The sequence below is a fragment of the Uranotaenia lowii genome, chromosome 2, assembly GCF_029784155.1.
Source record: "Uranotaenia lowii strain MFRU-FL chromosome 2, ASM2978415v1, whole genome shotgun sequence".
In the NCBI taxonomy this organism is placed as follows: domain Eukaryota; kingdom Metazoa; phylum Arthropoda; class Insecta; order Diptera; family Culicidae; genus Uranotaenia; species Uranotaenia lowii.
The window spans coordinates 45,303,374-45,319,712 of record NC_073692.1 but is presented as its reverse complement, the minus strand read 5'-3'; the positions used below and the strand labels follow the sequence as shown (position 1 = coordinate 45,319,712).

The window sequence follows — 16,339 nt, the reverse complement described above, 5'->3', positions numbered from 1 at the left end:
TTTTACCTTTTTCGCATTCACCTAGCAAAATAGTAAATAATTCCGTTTTCCCATTTACTGATTTAAAAGGTAAATGCTGGTTGGTTTGATTGTTTTCTTCAATAAGAATTAAAAAAATACAAAATTCTTTCAAAAATGATATTTAATGGAGATAAATCGGGACTGGTAATTCGGCTTCGCGTTCTTCTGAGCCGCTATGGCCGCTGAATCCACCTGCGTTGCGTACATTGGCCTCCTCCGTTCGACTAATCCGGTCAGGTTCGGCTTTTCCGGCTGGAGGATGACGTGGAATAAACCTCAAAGCTCTATGGGCCGATCTGAAACAAAATCAATAGTATTATGACGAGAACCAGCACAACTAAATGATATTTAAGAACACTTACCATTCTATTCCGATTTTCACATATTAGGCACAAAGCAAAACTTGTTCCTAGAATGACAAAACAGCTTGACCTCAATGAACGGGTTCGGCGAATAGTTACTTTTTTTTTAGAAGAATTGTACCGTTTTTTTTAGCTCAATCCAGGTCAATTACACCTCGTTACGAGGTAAGTTTTACCTTATTTGGATTTACCTTTTTTTCTAGGTGAATTATACATTTTTATCGAGCTCAATTCAGGTGAACTTCACCTCGCTACGAGGTAAGATTTACCTTTTTTGGATTCACCTTTTTTCTCGGTGAATTGTACCTTTTTTCCAACCTCGATTCAGGTAAATTTTACCTCACTGTGAGGTGAGTTTCACCTCGAAGAGGTAGAAGTTACCTTTTTGGCTTTCACGAGCGTTCACCTTTGCTAACTCGGTAAATTTTACCTTTTTATTATTTTCCGTGTATTTTTTTCACCTGGAGGCAAACTAGAGGCAACCTAGGTTCGCTCTAACTGCTGTCATCGTGCTCATTTATTGCTCGAGAGGCAACCTAGGTTCGCTCGAAAAAGGGACGGAGTCGCCCTGAGAAAAAAGTCAGTTTTGCGAGAAGTTCACCAATACTCTCAACGTTGTTGTCAAAACATTAAACAGCTGTTTTTGGCTGAAAACAAAACAGTTGAAATAATGAACGGGCAAATGATTATTGCAGCGATTTTGAACCTCTCAGCCAAGCAAAATCGTACTATCTGCAGTCCAGTGCAATCCGGACACGAAAAACGGCAATCCGGATGTGAAGAACCGAATGAAGGAATCCAGAAGGGAGGACAAAATGACAGCTGCATGTAAACATTGCACTCGTTCTCACGCACACCTACGTATGGAATAACTCGAAACCCGAAACTTGCTTTTTTATTCTGACGGTTCCAGAGCCAAATCCGGAATCAAAAAAAAATACGCCATTAGTAAAACCAAAAACATGTGTTTTTCCGCAGAGTGTACTTGTGCTGTCAATTGGAACTGTCAAAAAATTGCAACTCGACTGGCTGGCTGCCTTGGCTTGTGGGGCTGTGTTAGTGCCGTCGCGCACCTCATCATCGGACACTCGCCAGACATTGAGTTTCTTCGCACGTAGCACGTGAAATGAAAGTTGAATATTACTTTTCAACTAAAACCGTACTTTGAAAACCGAAAATCACGGCTGTCTACCGGAAAAATTAATCTTAAATTGAACTCTACGCTATAGTGTGAAAACTTGGTAATACTAACGAGTGCTGTGTGTGAGAAAACGTTCTCAAAAATTGGGTTCATAGGGAAACAAAAAAATCGTGCATTGCGAAAAAAAGTAGGGTAAAGTTATAAGAAAATCATTGCCGAAAGGAATTCATGCATTGAAACAGGAAGTTCCCCGTGGAAGACAATTTTATAACGCCGCAGTATTGTCGTGCTGGCCGTGACAAGTAAGAAAACCAGAATCGATTGGAGATTGATAATCCGCAAGACTGACCCGTTTCCTATAGTACCCGAATGGTGAACCTGGCCTTCATACCACCATCTCGGCAATTGTCAACGTAGCAAGAAAAAAAACAAGACATTTCGCGTTGAAGAAGCTCAACTTGGAAAATTTCCAAAACGTAGAGTAGCCGATTCAGATTCTGACGGAGCGAGCCCGTTGTCGAAGGTAAGTGGTTTACTCGTGTACCTACCCGCAAAAAATGGGGTTATTCGTTTATCAGTGGGACATGGAAATTGCATAAGAGAACTGATCGCAGTAAGACACCTACTCTTTTCTAGTGGTTGTCGCTGCGCTGTGCACAAATCGTGGTGGTTCTCCTCTAACGAAAGGGAAGGTAAAACTAGTTTTTTTACGGTTCTCCTTCTCCCGGCCATCAATGGTAATTAGATTCAGCCAAACAGAAAACCACTCGCTCGCACATGATAGCATCTCTTTTTTTTCGTTACGCCGCACCATCGCTGCACCGCTGATAATGTTGGCTGCGTGTCTGGTTGCTGCGATTAAAATTCCATTTAGCTGCTCCACACACCACTCTGCCTAGCGCATAGCTCAGCACAACTTACTTTACTTAGTTGCTGGTTAGGGGTTTGAATCTGACACAAATGACCTAAATTCTGCCGAGTGTATAAAAATAAGGAGTTAAGTTAAAATTAATTGTTTTTAGAAATTAAAGTTAAATTTTCCATATATCCTTGAAACTTCCTGCTCCAGACTGTAAAGTCATTCACCTCAAGAAAAAAAAACAAGCATACATGATCACCAATGCGACCTTGTCAATACCGTCATGGTCACGTCACCACATAAGAAAGTATGTATGTGCATGCGATAGAGATCGGACGTAGGATACAGAAGCGATTGCATTGAGACTGCTAAAAATTAGTTCAACCTATATCAATGCAAAATAAAGCTACCCTGGCTTATTCCTCTCGTGAACACCGAAAGTGGAAAATGTTTTCGCGCAACTTCGCTTGGCTCAGAGCGAAAAACTTGAATCGCTCAGAACAAAGAGTGATCGCCTTTTCAGATTGCTGACGTACCGCTAGGGACCAAAACCTGAATTCAACAAACAATTACAAAATGTTCTGCACTGTGTTTCTGCGTGTATGATACAATTGGACACTAACGTACAGCGACGGGAGAACGTTTAAGTCCACCAATCTTCAAAATTTAATCAAGCTCCAATACCCACTCAGAGGCCACTCTACACAGTAAGCTTGAATCGACGAACTCTGTAAATTATTTAACGAATGTTCTGCATGCGAAGTTCGTTATTCATTTCGGCAATTATTTATCATGACGGGCGGACCTTATACGGAACCAAATTACCGAAATACTGGTAATATTTACCGAACGCAAAAGTTCTTGGAATTTGTATTTCCAAATGTTCGGTAATTGTGTGAGGGGTGTGTTTTGGTGTGGTTTTGTATTCGGGTTACGTTCGAGTTAAGAACTATTTAACAAACATTATTTCCTACCACATACCATGCCGATCTAGTATAATTAAATTTTCATGAATGATTGATGAAATAGCAATGCATACAAGCGAGATTTCTAGTATAATCTGGCACTTACGGATCATATCCGAAACATAAATATTGATTTCATCACTCAATTTTGAAAGTCTGCAAAATCTGGGCACTCTGAGCAGAAATCAGAGCAAAATCTGTGTCCGATCAATATATGGACTGTTTTTTTACAAACAAATCTGGGCACCTGACAACCCAGGGTACTAATGAATGAACGAAACAGACGTGAAAATAAGTACATACTGTGGGAAAATTTACGTGAACAACAGGATTACACGACCAAGTCAGACAGTTTGAGATATTTGTTAGATGAGAACAAATATCCAAATTCTCAGTTTGCCAAAATACCTCGATTTGGAACACCATGTAATCAACTTCGGGCACTAAGGGTATCCAGTAACCAAGCCTTCGTTCGATCATACCGTTCACACGCCCATACAACATGATCGATGTCCTGGAAGCCATCCCCATAAACGCAAACTTTGGTTGTAGCGAGATTAATACGAAACGAATTCTCGGGCAGATATAGCAATTTTTTTTTAATTATCTGTGTAGTTCAAAATATCGATCACGATGATATTTTTTTATCAAATTTTCTGCCTAAGATAGGCCAACTATCACACTATTATATCAAAAAATTTAAGCATTCTAAAGTGTGTGTGGCCTGCGATACAGTAATTCTACTAAAATCGGACTTTTTGGATTCTTACCATTCAAACTCCAATATCTCAGAAGCTACGCTACACTTTTTATTGAAATTTTGCAGAGTGATTGTTGAAATATAAAGTTAGCATGTCTGAAATTTTTGAAAAGTTCTATCGATGGGATCAAAAGTTACGCGAGTTATAATATTTTCGGCATGAACCTAAAAATGCGATTTCTATAAAATTTTGGACGATTCATGAGAACAATCCCCCTTATAATGCGCCGCGCGTGAGGTGACGATAGTCGAGTCACCCTAGTCACCCGATTCCAGTAGTCGCTTCAGGTGAGAAATGTCTTTTAGAATGAACTTTTTGAGTTCTTATCCTAATATAGTAGTCAGCTGGGCATGAACCTCTATCACATCAGGAATAAAGTGACAAGACTCACGTGACTCCGACTCGACTCGACTATTGTCACCTCACGCGCCGCGCAGAATAAGGTTGAATATCTTTTCCATTCACAAATCAGTCAAAAATGTCTTACAAAAGCAATGAAGTAAAGAAAAATGGAATAAATGATCCATTTGTGTTTTAAATCAGAATCTTGAATAAAAATAAATAAATCTCATTTTAGGAAGAGTCAGAAAATTTCAAGTATCTAGCGAGAAAGTACAGTTCAGGTAATATAGACCCTAACCGCATAGGAAGGTTCAGAAAGATACTGAAATATATAAATGGTGGACAGATCAAAGCTAGAGCGCTCTGGGTAGAAGAAAGCACATTTGAGCCCCCTGGTAATGGACGCTAACTGTTCTCAGCATGTCTGGCAGCAAACAAGAAAATAACATAAAAAACTCTAACGCGGACAAACTTTAATCATGCTGAGAACGTAAAAAATATTATTTACTACGAAGAAGTATGAAAAAACAAAAGAGAATTTTACTCAATGAATCTCAGTGGAAGAATATTCCTTTGAAGAGATCCATTTTGATGATTAACAAATTAATTATTTATTTATGAGAATTGATAATAATAAACTAAAACTAAATTATTAGAACTAAATTTACTGCTAAGAAAATTATCAAAAAAATAAAAAATTGCTAAATTAGTGGTTGGTTATTGGTTAAGGTTTACTTTGAAGTATTGTATTAGTTTGATCTTGAAAATGTTTCTATTAGAACTGTTTTTTATATCTTCTGGAAGACTGTTGAACTTCGTAGGACCAATGAAAGAAATTCGACGTTGACTAAGACAGGTAGAGGCTGTGCTGCGCATAAGATGGTGAGATTGACGGGTATTATGAACTCTCCGGCCCGCATTAAATATCAAGTTTTGGTTATGGTTAGACGAGTGCAGATTATCGAATACGTAAACTACGGTTTGCAAATCGCACAGTTTAGAGAAAGGTAATATGTTATGAGATCTATCGGAATAAAGTAAATTGGTTGGGTAAAGACGGGGAAGATTATAGATTGTTTTAATGCATCGATTAATATTTAAATAGACATTCGAAGAATGAGTTAGGGCTTTTGTGTTATGAACAGCTTTAAACTGCCAGTGTGATTCTTTGCCCAGCGCCAGCTGGTAATTTGTAACTAGTAAATGACGAAAAAGTCTGCATTGCTACCCACAACCGATTGTATACCGATTGACAGAAAGTCATTTGGCATAAAGCCGTTTGGCATAATGCCAAATGACCATTATGCCAAATGACCATTATGCCAAATGACCGTTATGCCAAACGACTTTTATGCCAAACGGCTTTATGCCAAATGACTTTAGGCCAAACGACGTAGGACCCCCACAACCCGCTGCTAGCAGCGGATCGGACACATGAGGTGGAATTCAACCAAAAGTCTGCGTTCCTCCAAAGTTCGAATTTCGCTGAACAAAGGTTCCAAAGAGAATTGGTACCGAATTTTGTCGAATGCGAACATGATAGTTACAAAATGTTCCTTAAATCGGATTTCTGTGACACGTCAATCGCATAACTCAGTATTGAAGTTACAAATAGAGCCTCAAATTGCCTTATATAGACTTGGAAGTTCCAAAAAGTTAATCAAATAGCCTTTTTTGTGATGTGTCAATCGAATCCATTCAGTATAGAAGTTACAAATTGGGTCTCAAATAGCCTTCAATGGACTTGAAGTTCCAAAAAGTTGAGAAATGAATTGTTTTTTTTTTTTTTTTTTGTTTCGGTTATAGTCGTTTTACCATCTTTAGAGTATCAGCAGCGGTCAGGTGTCAAAGCTATAATAACACTCAATTTTGAAACTTCGACGGCGCACCGCAAGGTTTCAAACCAGGTGTCATCTTGCTCCTGGGTGTTAAAAAAGCGAGCCAGGAGTCAAATATGAATACCGACCAGCTCCTGATTTGACAGGTGCTAAAGTGTCTAGGGAAAATTTACATAAGAAAATAGCAACAAACAACAACAACACCTATCGATGCGTCACCAGTTGCAAAAATGGAAACCAGTTTAGCACTACCGGTGCGCAAATGAGCTGCTAAAGCTAAAATAAGACCGAAAATATGTCCCGGGTTAACACCTGGGATAGCACTTACCGGTACTGGTGCTCTTATGGCATTCGCGACTTTATCAACGTTGCAGTTGGCGGATCGTTATTGAAAAACTATCCGGTACAACTGTGTTCGATGTTTACTCTTGGGCTCGAACTCGCGGACATCGGCTCAGGAGACAACAGACTTGCCAACTGAGCTATATCACAAGCCCAAATGAATTGTTGAAATGTATAATTTCTACTGAAATTTCAACTTAAAACTAACTTGCAAAGGATTGTTTTTGAAAAGAGTAATTTTTTTCACTTTAAAAAATTTCGTTCCACTCTATTTACTTACCACAAATTTATCACACATAGAAAGCAATTCATGAATTAAATATCTAGATAAACTCAAGAATTTGTATAATTTTATGCTTAAAAGTTATAAACGTGGAATTCCAATTTTTGAAACCGATATTATTTTAACAGATGTTTGATTTATATGCCGTTTCGTAATGTTTCTGAGTAAATAATGTAATTAACATGCGTCTTCGCTGCTGGCCGCTGGCTGCCCTTGCAGGTATTTTAGGAAAGCTTATTACCTTACCACTTCGAATTTTAGCTGCTGGTAAGGCAACATCTGCATGTATACAACAAATTGACTGGTCGCAGCATGCCGAAATTGCTATAGCGATCGTCCAAACACAATTTTTTTCCTACACTAGCATTATGTTCACCAGTTTATTCACAATCAAATTTTAGTTTAAATGTTCATGCTTCCAACTTGATGTCTTCATTAAGTAGCATCCAAGGACACAACCCCTCCTTTCATTCATCCGTTTTTGGGAAGAAGGATACACATTTCAAGCAGGTGAACAGGGAGTAATTTATCCATAAGCCTTGCCCATGAATCTGATTTCCGTGACCCGAAACACTCTCAGCACATTAAGTTCACACAATTCCAATGCTAAATAAAGCTCTATGCAATCCTGTTGTTAAATCCGGTTCACTTCATTCTGCCAATATTTGTCAAAAAGAACTTTGTAGAGACGACCGCAGTCTGGAATCGCTGGGCCCAACCCGGCCTGGAGAACAAAACTACGCTCCACTAGACTTGCTCACTCACACTAGAACATTTCAGAAAGAGCTGCATCGGCATTCGAGGGCCTAAACAGGTTCCAGCTTCTCTATTAGTGGAAAATGCCCTGTGTAATTACTTTACAAATTACTGAACAATATAAACAAAATACACTTTTCCGACTACGATTTCGACACACGCGGAAAAAAAATACGTCCGATTCCCTGGTCATAAAGGAAGAATATAATGCAAAAAAAAATATTATGTAATGTGGTTTAAACCAACAATAAGTTTTTTCAACTTTTTCCAAAATGTGTTTACTTTTGTGATTCATGACCATGTTTTCAACTTTGTCGGTTTTAACCCATTTTTTTCTTGCGTCTTCCTGTGGATTTTTTCTTTTTGAAAACTATTTAAGTTGTTCAACTATTTAAGTCCGGCTAATTAATTCTTGCGATAATTTAGATCTATATTTCATAAAAAATATACATTTAAAAATCTAATGATCGTCACATAATCTTGCGTATATTCTACTGAATAGCACACCTTAAAAGAAGGTTGATTCGCCCAACATTTCATGAAGACACATCGAACGGAACGGAACGTTGAAATTTCAAAAATTTCAATACAATATAAAACAATTGTTTGAATACATTCTATGAAAAAATCCATGATGATTACCATAGAGCAGAAATTTATTTCATTTGTTTTTTTTAGATAAATTGTTTAAAAGTTACCAATAATTTAAATATTATTTGATCATACGTTTAGTTGAATAGCTACCGTTCATATTGTTTTCAACTATAAGATACAGATTTCACATTGGTGAAAGTAGAATTTACTTCAATTACTCCGCCAAGGGCTGGAGAATCCAACAGCACGCTCTAAAGCTTCAGAATTTAACTTAAGAAATTGGTTTATTCAAAATGATGGAAAAGTTAAAACTACTTCCATTGCACACACGGTGTGCAATCGGTCTTATAACCTCGGAAAGCCATTGCACACACGGTGTGCAATCCGTCTCGAATGGGTTAACGAGACTTTTGGTTGCTTGGGATATAATTCAAGTCAGTTTAAGAAAATTTTTAGTATTTTTTTTATTTTCAAAAAATTAAAAAACGTACAAACAACTTGCCTCGGGTGGGCGCTCGAGAGAAAACAGAGAGCGAGCGCCTCAAACAATGTTGGGTGATTCTCCAACAACAAAATGCACCGTAGTTTGTTTAGGCGGCATCCATAAATTACGTAACGCAAAAAATGCACTTTTTTAACCCCCTCCCCCCCCCGTATGTCACAGATCGTAACATTTCGACGTACCCCCCTATGAAAATTACGTAACGCGGATAATAACCCCCCCCCCACCCCCAGGTTTTCGTTTACTGATTTCTTGAGGTAAAAAAAGATTTTAACATAATTTTTTTTAATGTTCTTCAAAACGGAATAAATATCTATCCAAATCGCTTCTTAGTACTCATTGATGATAACTCTCAGATGAAATATATTGATTGTCTTATTGCGAGTTGCTCTGTGCTTGTTAACTGATGATCTACCTTGTTCACTTTATTTTGTTCATACTCCTGCAGAACTTGTTATGCAAAATATACTCCACTTAGTAATATTCGTCGGAATAATCAAAAATGCATTTTTTATACCAATTGAGAAAAATTGTAGAATTTTCGTCTTATGGTTGAATTGAGTTCTTGGGGGTAAATTTACAAATATTCTGTTTTCCGCTATATTTCACGTATATTCAATACACTTTTTTTTTATCTCAGAGTCTTTAAAAAGGAAAGGTTTCAAACTAGTTTCAATTATGTTGTAGCTTACAAATTTTAAGCTGATTTTGGTTTGCATATCATTCTGCAAAAATTGCATGACTTAAAAATAGTTGCGATAAAACTGAAATTTTTAAGGAAAATCGTTACGTAACGATGAGCACACCTCCCCCCCTCCCCTATGTCACAAGTTGTAACACTTGAGCTTACCCCCTCCCCCTCCTAAGAGCGTTACGTAATTTATGGATGCCCCCTTATTATCTTGATATCATCTGACAAAGATGGGTGTCTGAATGAATAAAACTTAAATCTAGGTTTACATAAATCGTTTGCTAGTTTCTTAACCGTTCACTCATGCTATGCTCAATCCGTTGTTTGAAAGTTGCAATGGACACATTAAAATCGAATAGGGTATAACAACGGAGGAAGCATAATTTGCGGAACGAAGGGGGTCGTTACTGCCATAGCGCGTACTTCGTGGCCCGTCTCGATTACGAAGGGTTCGTTCTGGAGCATAAATTTTACAACGGGAAAGCAGCCAACAGCAGTAAATTTCATTTCTGAAATTTTTGTCACGAACAGTCATCGACCAATGGAATGACGATCCGCCAGCGTATGGAGTCCAAGCAGAGCACATCGTTGTGGATAAGGCGGTAGATTTAACGGGTTTTCCCAAGGTAGTTCACGGAAAGCATACCGCACAAATAGCCGTTGAATTGCTTCGAAACGCGCAACCCACAAAGCCTCAAACGGCCACCATACCAGATTTGCAGATTCCAGTATTGATCGAACCAGGCAGCAATACAAAGCTCGCAGGCAGATCGGATCGGTGAATTCTGTACTCAGGCGTATAATGAATCCCAGCATCCTGTTGGCCTTCTCGATCTCCAAGATCCTTTATCTGATCCCCACGTTGCAGTGACTCACTAAGTATGCTGTATTCATATATAAATGGATGTTTCCTCCGACCGAATGTAATAACACAACACTTAGCAACGCTTAAAACCAGTAAATTATCAGCACACCAGTTCACAACCATGTCCAGGAAGCCTTGTATTTTTAGGTCGTCCGCATAAAGGAGAACTTCACAGCGAATAAGAAGCAAATTAATGTCATTACAGAACATTGTAAACAACAGAGGGCCCAAATTGCTGCCTTGAGGAACCCCAGAATTTGGAATAAAATCAGTAGATTCTGCAGAACCAATTCTAACAGCTAAACGGCGATTCGTAAGATTACTTTTTATCCAATCACATAGTCGTTCAGAACGTCCCAAACGTTGCAATTTTTTCAGGAGAATATCGTGATTCACTGAATCGAATGCAGCCGAAATATCAGTATAAATTGCATCAATTTGCTTTCCGCCATCCATTTCTGATATGCAATGTGATGTAAGAACTGTCAAATTCGTGGTTACCGAAAGTTTAGGGAAAAATCCGTGCTGATTTTGAGAGATCCAGTTCCGACAAGCTGAGAAAATAACATCATTTACGATCCTCTCTTATACCTTCGAGCAGGCAGCTAGTTGAGCGCAGTGCTCCGAAAATCACTCATTTTCAATTAATGTTCCTAATTGCAATTCTCAACTGAAGGTACAGTAATTGTGTTGTGTTGTTGATGACTACTGGACCTATCCGATCATCGATTGTTCTATTCAAATTGGCACAAAAACCATAAGCAGGCTCTGTTCCACAGAACGATAAAAAATGATGTTGATTTTTCACTACAAAAAATTCAATTTTCCCATACAAACCTAAAAAATCGAATTTACTCATGTAAATGTTAATTAAAAATTCTGCACAAAATCATGGATTAATTTTGAACTAAAGCGTAGCTTTCTACACAGCAATTTTTTTTTGCTGGTTTTTGTCCCGCTGACTTTCCAGCAATTTAAATTGCTGGAAAATCAGCAATCCAGATTGCTGGAAGCCAGCAATTTCTTTCAAAACCACCGGCTGTATTTAGTACCAAATTTATATTTCAATTCTAAATTGAATATTGATTACTGCCTGTGTTTATATTGAGCAATGTTCCCTGAGAAAAAAAAAAAGAAAAAAATGAGCAATGAAAAAGAATTTGTTTCTTTCATTTTAAAATTATGTTTGGATTTATTTCCAAGAACTTATTTTTTAAATTTTCCAACACCGGTCCTGGAGTGGCAGCTTTGTGCCAAAGTGTTGATCATTCGCCACCTGAGAAAAGAGTTCTGATTAGTATCTTTATGAAATCTGTCCAATAAAAACTCACCCTTGACTTATGTCTGGTTGCTATAATATAGAGGAAAATAAAAATAATTATATTAATCTAACCAAAATTCGTAAAATAGAGTCTCACCTTGCTTCAGCGTACGAAAACAAACAAACTCCAATGTGACAACTCGATTGCTGGTTTTCCAGCAAACTAGGTCAGTTGCTGGAAAGTCCAGCAATTTGAAAACCGATTGCTGATTTTTCAGCCAAAATGAGAAGAACTCAACCGATTGCTGAAAAATCCAGCAATGCGAAAACCGATTGCTGGTTTCCAGCAAACATTTGGATTGCTGAACGTTTCCAGCAATTTTTTTTTGCTGGAAACCGAGGCAAAAATTTACTGTGTAGACCCTAGGGTTGGAGAAATTCGAAAATGACCACAAATCGACTCAATCTACTATACATGAACAGTGTGTTTTTGTTTGGCATATTTTGGCTATACAAAAGGGCATTTATATCCGCTTTTTCGTTGAAAAGTCAGTGTTTGGAACTGATCTTCAAGTGAAGACACAAATGCGAACGTACCTTTTGAGAATGCCTTGGGACATCGCCCTTTTCAGAGTTTTATCTCCCAAATGGTTAGCATTATGTTAGAATGGTCAGAAGGGTTTGTTCGAAGCGTTGAATCTGAAGCGGATATTCAAAATTCTTAAAGAAGGTCTGGTCTTTTGCTCAAAACAACATTCAGCGAATATCAAGTTTCAATAAGTAATTTATACTGCAGGAAAACAGCAGATATAACAATAAAATTTGACAAAACACACCGGAACATGTATTAAATTCGTTTTAAGACCTATACACTTATGCATCTGTGAATTAGTTTGGAAAAAATTTGGCTGTATTTGCCCCCATAAACGGGGTAAGTGCAAAATTTCAAAAAAAAAAAATCACAAAAGTGCCATTTCTTTTTACCACTTTTTTTTTTTAATTTTTTACTTTCTTATTTATTGATGCAACGAAAGTTAACTGATTATTTTTGAAGATGTACATTTTTTCTAGGACTTATGAAAGTTGGCCTATAGTGATCGTTTGCATTTGCACCTGTACAGAACTTTGGAGAATAAATAAGCTTTCTTTGTAATTTCCGTATTAAGCGAACATATCAACAAGGTCAGCATTTTGTGTGAAAGAATGCATCTTCTTGTAGAAAAAAAGGTACATACAGATTCCCACTCTCGTAAAGAAAGAAAGCGAAATTAGATCACGACATGTCTGACGAACTGCACTCACATCATTCACTTTGAGATCGTTATAGGATGGTTGAAAACGCGGCTGTATTGAAGATTTCTCGCTTGTCTCTCGTCTAGCAGCTGATCGCACATCGCATTGGTCGATGCGATTCATTCATGATGTTAATAAAGCAATGCACGCAATGTACTTTGTGCAATTTCGTGATTGAAAAGCTTGAAAAAAAATTGAAACACGAGAATCGTATTGAAATTGTCATGAATATCAAAAATCAGTTAGATTTTTGCTGTGCTAATGATTAATTATCAAATTTTTCTGATAGAGATTTAAGAAAATTTCTAGGCAAATCAACTCGCTAAAAAAAAAGAGTTTTTTCAACTGAAGATGGAATTTTCATTCGAATCGATCGTCAATTAAATCAAATTATTTGTTAAATATCCTTTTGGTAAGAAATGATAAACAAATACATTAAACATCTTAAAATCGTCCTACACTTTATAAATTCGCGATAAAGTAAAACTATACCGACATTATTATGAGATTTGAAGTTTTTGTTATCAGCGGTATAATAAAATTTTTATTTGTTTATTTATTAACATCATTCAGCGCTTCAACAAAAATTGGAATCCTCCTACCTAGAACATGAATTTATTTACACCTGAATCAGAAGAAGCTAAATATTACACTTAAGTTAACCTGTAAGCTTGACAAAAAAATCCATATACCTGTTGAACAGTTTTTAAATGCGTTTTTCGTTTATTTCAGAATCATTGTACATCGCGAAACTGCCGCAGCATCAGCGCCCGTAAACCTCATCTTGGGAAATTTTCCGAAAGTGATTAGAACAAAAAGGTGTTAAAATTTATATTTTGTACTCTAGTAATAACCAATTTTAAATCCGATCCTGCCTCGTTAAACGTAGAAGCGTCGGAATTGTTATCTTTTATATTATTTATTGCGTTTTCCTGTGCGACAAAAAGGATCACCCAGTCGAAGTCTGTTCAACCTGATCGCTAGTCAGATAAAGATAGATCCCACGAGATTAGCCATGTCCGAGTCAGGGGAGCCGGTGGTTGCCGAGGAGAGCAACAACAATCAGATTGATCTGGTTGAATCGGTAAGCAAGCTGAACATTAACGGAGAGGAAAGACACAACAATAGCAACGACAGCAATGAAGAGAATACCGATAATAACAATTTGGCCGAAAATAAACTCAACAGCACCAACAACAATACAACAGTTGAAGTTGGCCATAACTCCATAGGGAAACGCATCCGTCGTACTTCGGAGAAACTTCACGCTGATGACACTGCTAGTGGACACAAAAAATACTCCTTAGATATGTTGCTTTCATTAAAGGATGCCACAATTAGCCGAGAAAAACCTACCACCATACCAGATGCTTGTAAATCGATTTTGAAATCCAGTCATACTCCAGGTATGTCATCAGGCAGGAATTACGGCCATCAAGATAATTCGCTGCTTCCCACGTTCATGAGATCCGGAGACAACGATGGAGGCATGATGAGCCGTCCGCCTCCGATGCGCCGTGCCCCATACCATGGACGGTTGTCTGCGAAGGAAATGAGATCAGGAGGATCTACCGATGATGTTGACAGTGGCTTAATTAAAGTAAATATCAATATTACCGAGGATGTAAAGCTGCGAACGTCAAGCAATGCCTGGAAGCCAAGATTTTTGCAAAAACAGGAAGAGACTGACGAAGAAAGTGCTAAAAGCCAAGAATTATTCAAGAAATTCCGCAGTGTTCTGAATAAACTGACGCCTGACAATTTCAGCAAATTGGTAGAACAGGTCAAAACATATGTCATTGACACTGAGGATCGTTTAGATGGTTGCATTAAAATCCTCTTCGAGAAGGCCATAATGGAACCTAATTTTACAGACACTTATGCGCAAATGTGCAAGGAATTGGGTACCATAATAAAAATTGAAAACAGCGATAGAATCAACTTTAAGCGGAAATTAATCACTCAGTGCCAGAAGGAATTCGAACGGCATCACACTGATAAGGAAGTAAACGCCAGCGAGAAACAGGAAACTATTAAAAAGGCAATCGAGGAGAAAGTTGAAGATTCCGAAGAGCTACAACTGGAACTAGAGGAAAAGGATGCTAAAGTCCGACGACGTGCTCTCGGAACAATCCGTTTCATTGGAGAATTGTTCAAGCACGAGCAGCTGACGTGCAAAATTATGTACACGTGCATCAACATTCTGCTAAGCGAGGAAATGTTGTGTGAGGAATCGCTTGAATGTCTCTGCAAACTATTGACCACAATAGGTGGGCGCATGGAGAAAGATCCGGTTGCAGACTCCCAAGGGTTGCAATATTGCTTTGAACGATTACAAGACATAGCCGACAAAAAACCTAATGCTATACAAGTGTCCAACAGAATTCGTTTCATGATATTGGATTTGATAGATTTGCGTAAAAACAACTGGCAGCCAAGGAAAGCGCAAGCGCAAGCCGCTCCAAAAACTATGGACCAAATCCAGAAGGAAGTGGAAGCCGAAGAACATAAGAATCGCATCTTAAACTTTCAACTTTCCGGACCAGATCGTGATCGTGGCAACCGGGATCGACACGATCGGGATCGCGATGGAGGCAGTGCTTCCAAGAACAAGCAACGTTTCGTGGACGACGATGGATTTGTGCAACCTAACAAACCAGCTCGCTCGCTGGCCACACCGTTCGACCCTAAAAAGTTGAACCTATCGGTAAGTTCGTCTAGCTTTCACACCATTTCTTTATTTTAATTCGTTTTTTTTATTTTCAACCTATTCCAGCAAAACACAACGGAAGTTACTCGTCTGGGATCAGCCTCGATGTTCCAAGGTTGGGGTAAAAATAATGCCTTCGCCTCGCTGACCGACGAACAACAGCAGCAACAGCAAAGCGGACCACCCCCCAGTTTCTTTGGGCCCGGCGGCCTCGGTAGCAGCTCCGGTGGTGGTAGTGGTGGTGGTGGTGGAGGTGGTGGACAGCATTCTTCCTCCGGTGGACATGGCAGTAGAGGTGGTGGTGGCGGCGGTTACGGTGGTAGTCACAAAAAATCGGGTGGTGGCGGTGGAGGCGGAAGTGGGAAAAAGTCACTTTACGGGGGAAGAAATAGCAACATTTTTTGATGAACGACCACAGATCAACAATTAGCTTTGCTTGAAAAAAATTCATACTTTTCCCGGTTAAGGAATTAATTTTTTTTGAATTATTTTCGATTTATCTTTACTATTATTATTTAAAATTTGTTAAAAAGCAAACAAATCCAGGCATAAATCAGTTTATAGATATCTAATTTGTACTTCTCTGCTAAACCACTGCAAATCAATCTACTTCCCTGATATTAAAATTAAAAAAAAAAAGTAGAAATAATGAAATTTATGAAAGTCTATGAACTCAAATGCAAAATTTTAGTGGAAATATTTTCTAAGCCACTTTCTTTTTTGGGATAGCTTTAAATAAGGTGATTATTATAT

General features: G+C 38.1%; 1 protein-coding gene across 1 annotated transcript; it reads left to right on the top strand.

Annotated features, from left to right (window-relative positions):
* Positions 1 to 1,423: 1,423 nt before the first annotated feature.
* Positions 1,424 to 16,091, top strand: LOC129741660 (eukaryotic translation initiation factor 4 gamma 1-like). The gene is made up of 3 exons (XM_055733407.1): positions 1,424 to 2,047; positions 13,609 to 15,583; positions 15,653 to 16,091. Exons 2-3 carry the CDS (start codon positions 13,892 to 13,894, stop codon positions 15,989 to 15,991), a joined length of 2,031 nt encoding a protein of 676 aa, XP_055589382.1. The 5' UTR covers positions 1,424 to 2,047; positions 13,609 to 13,891; the 3' UTR covers positions 15,992 to 16,091.
* The last annotated feature ends 248 nt before the right edge of the window (positions 16,092 to 16,339 follow it).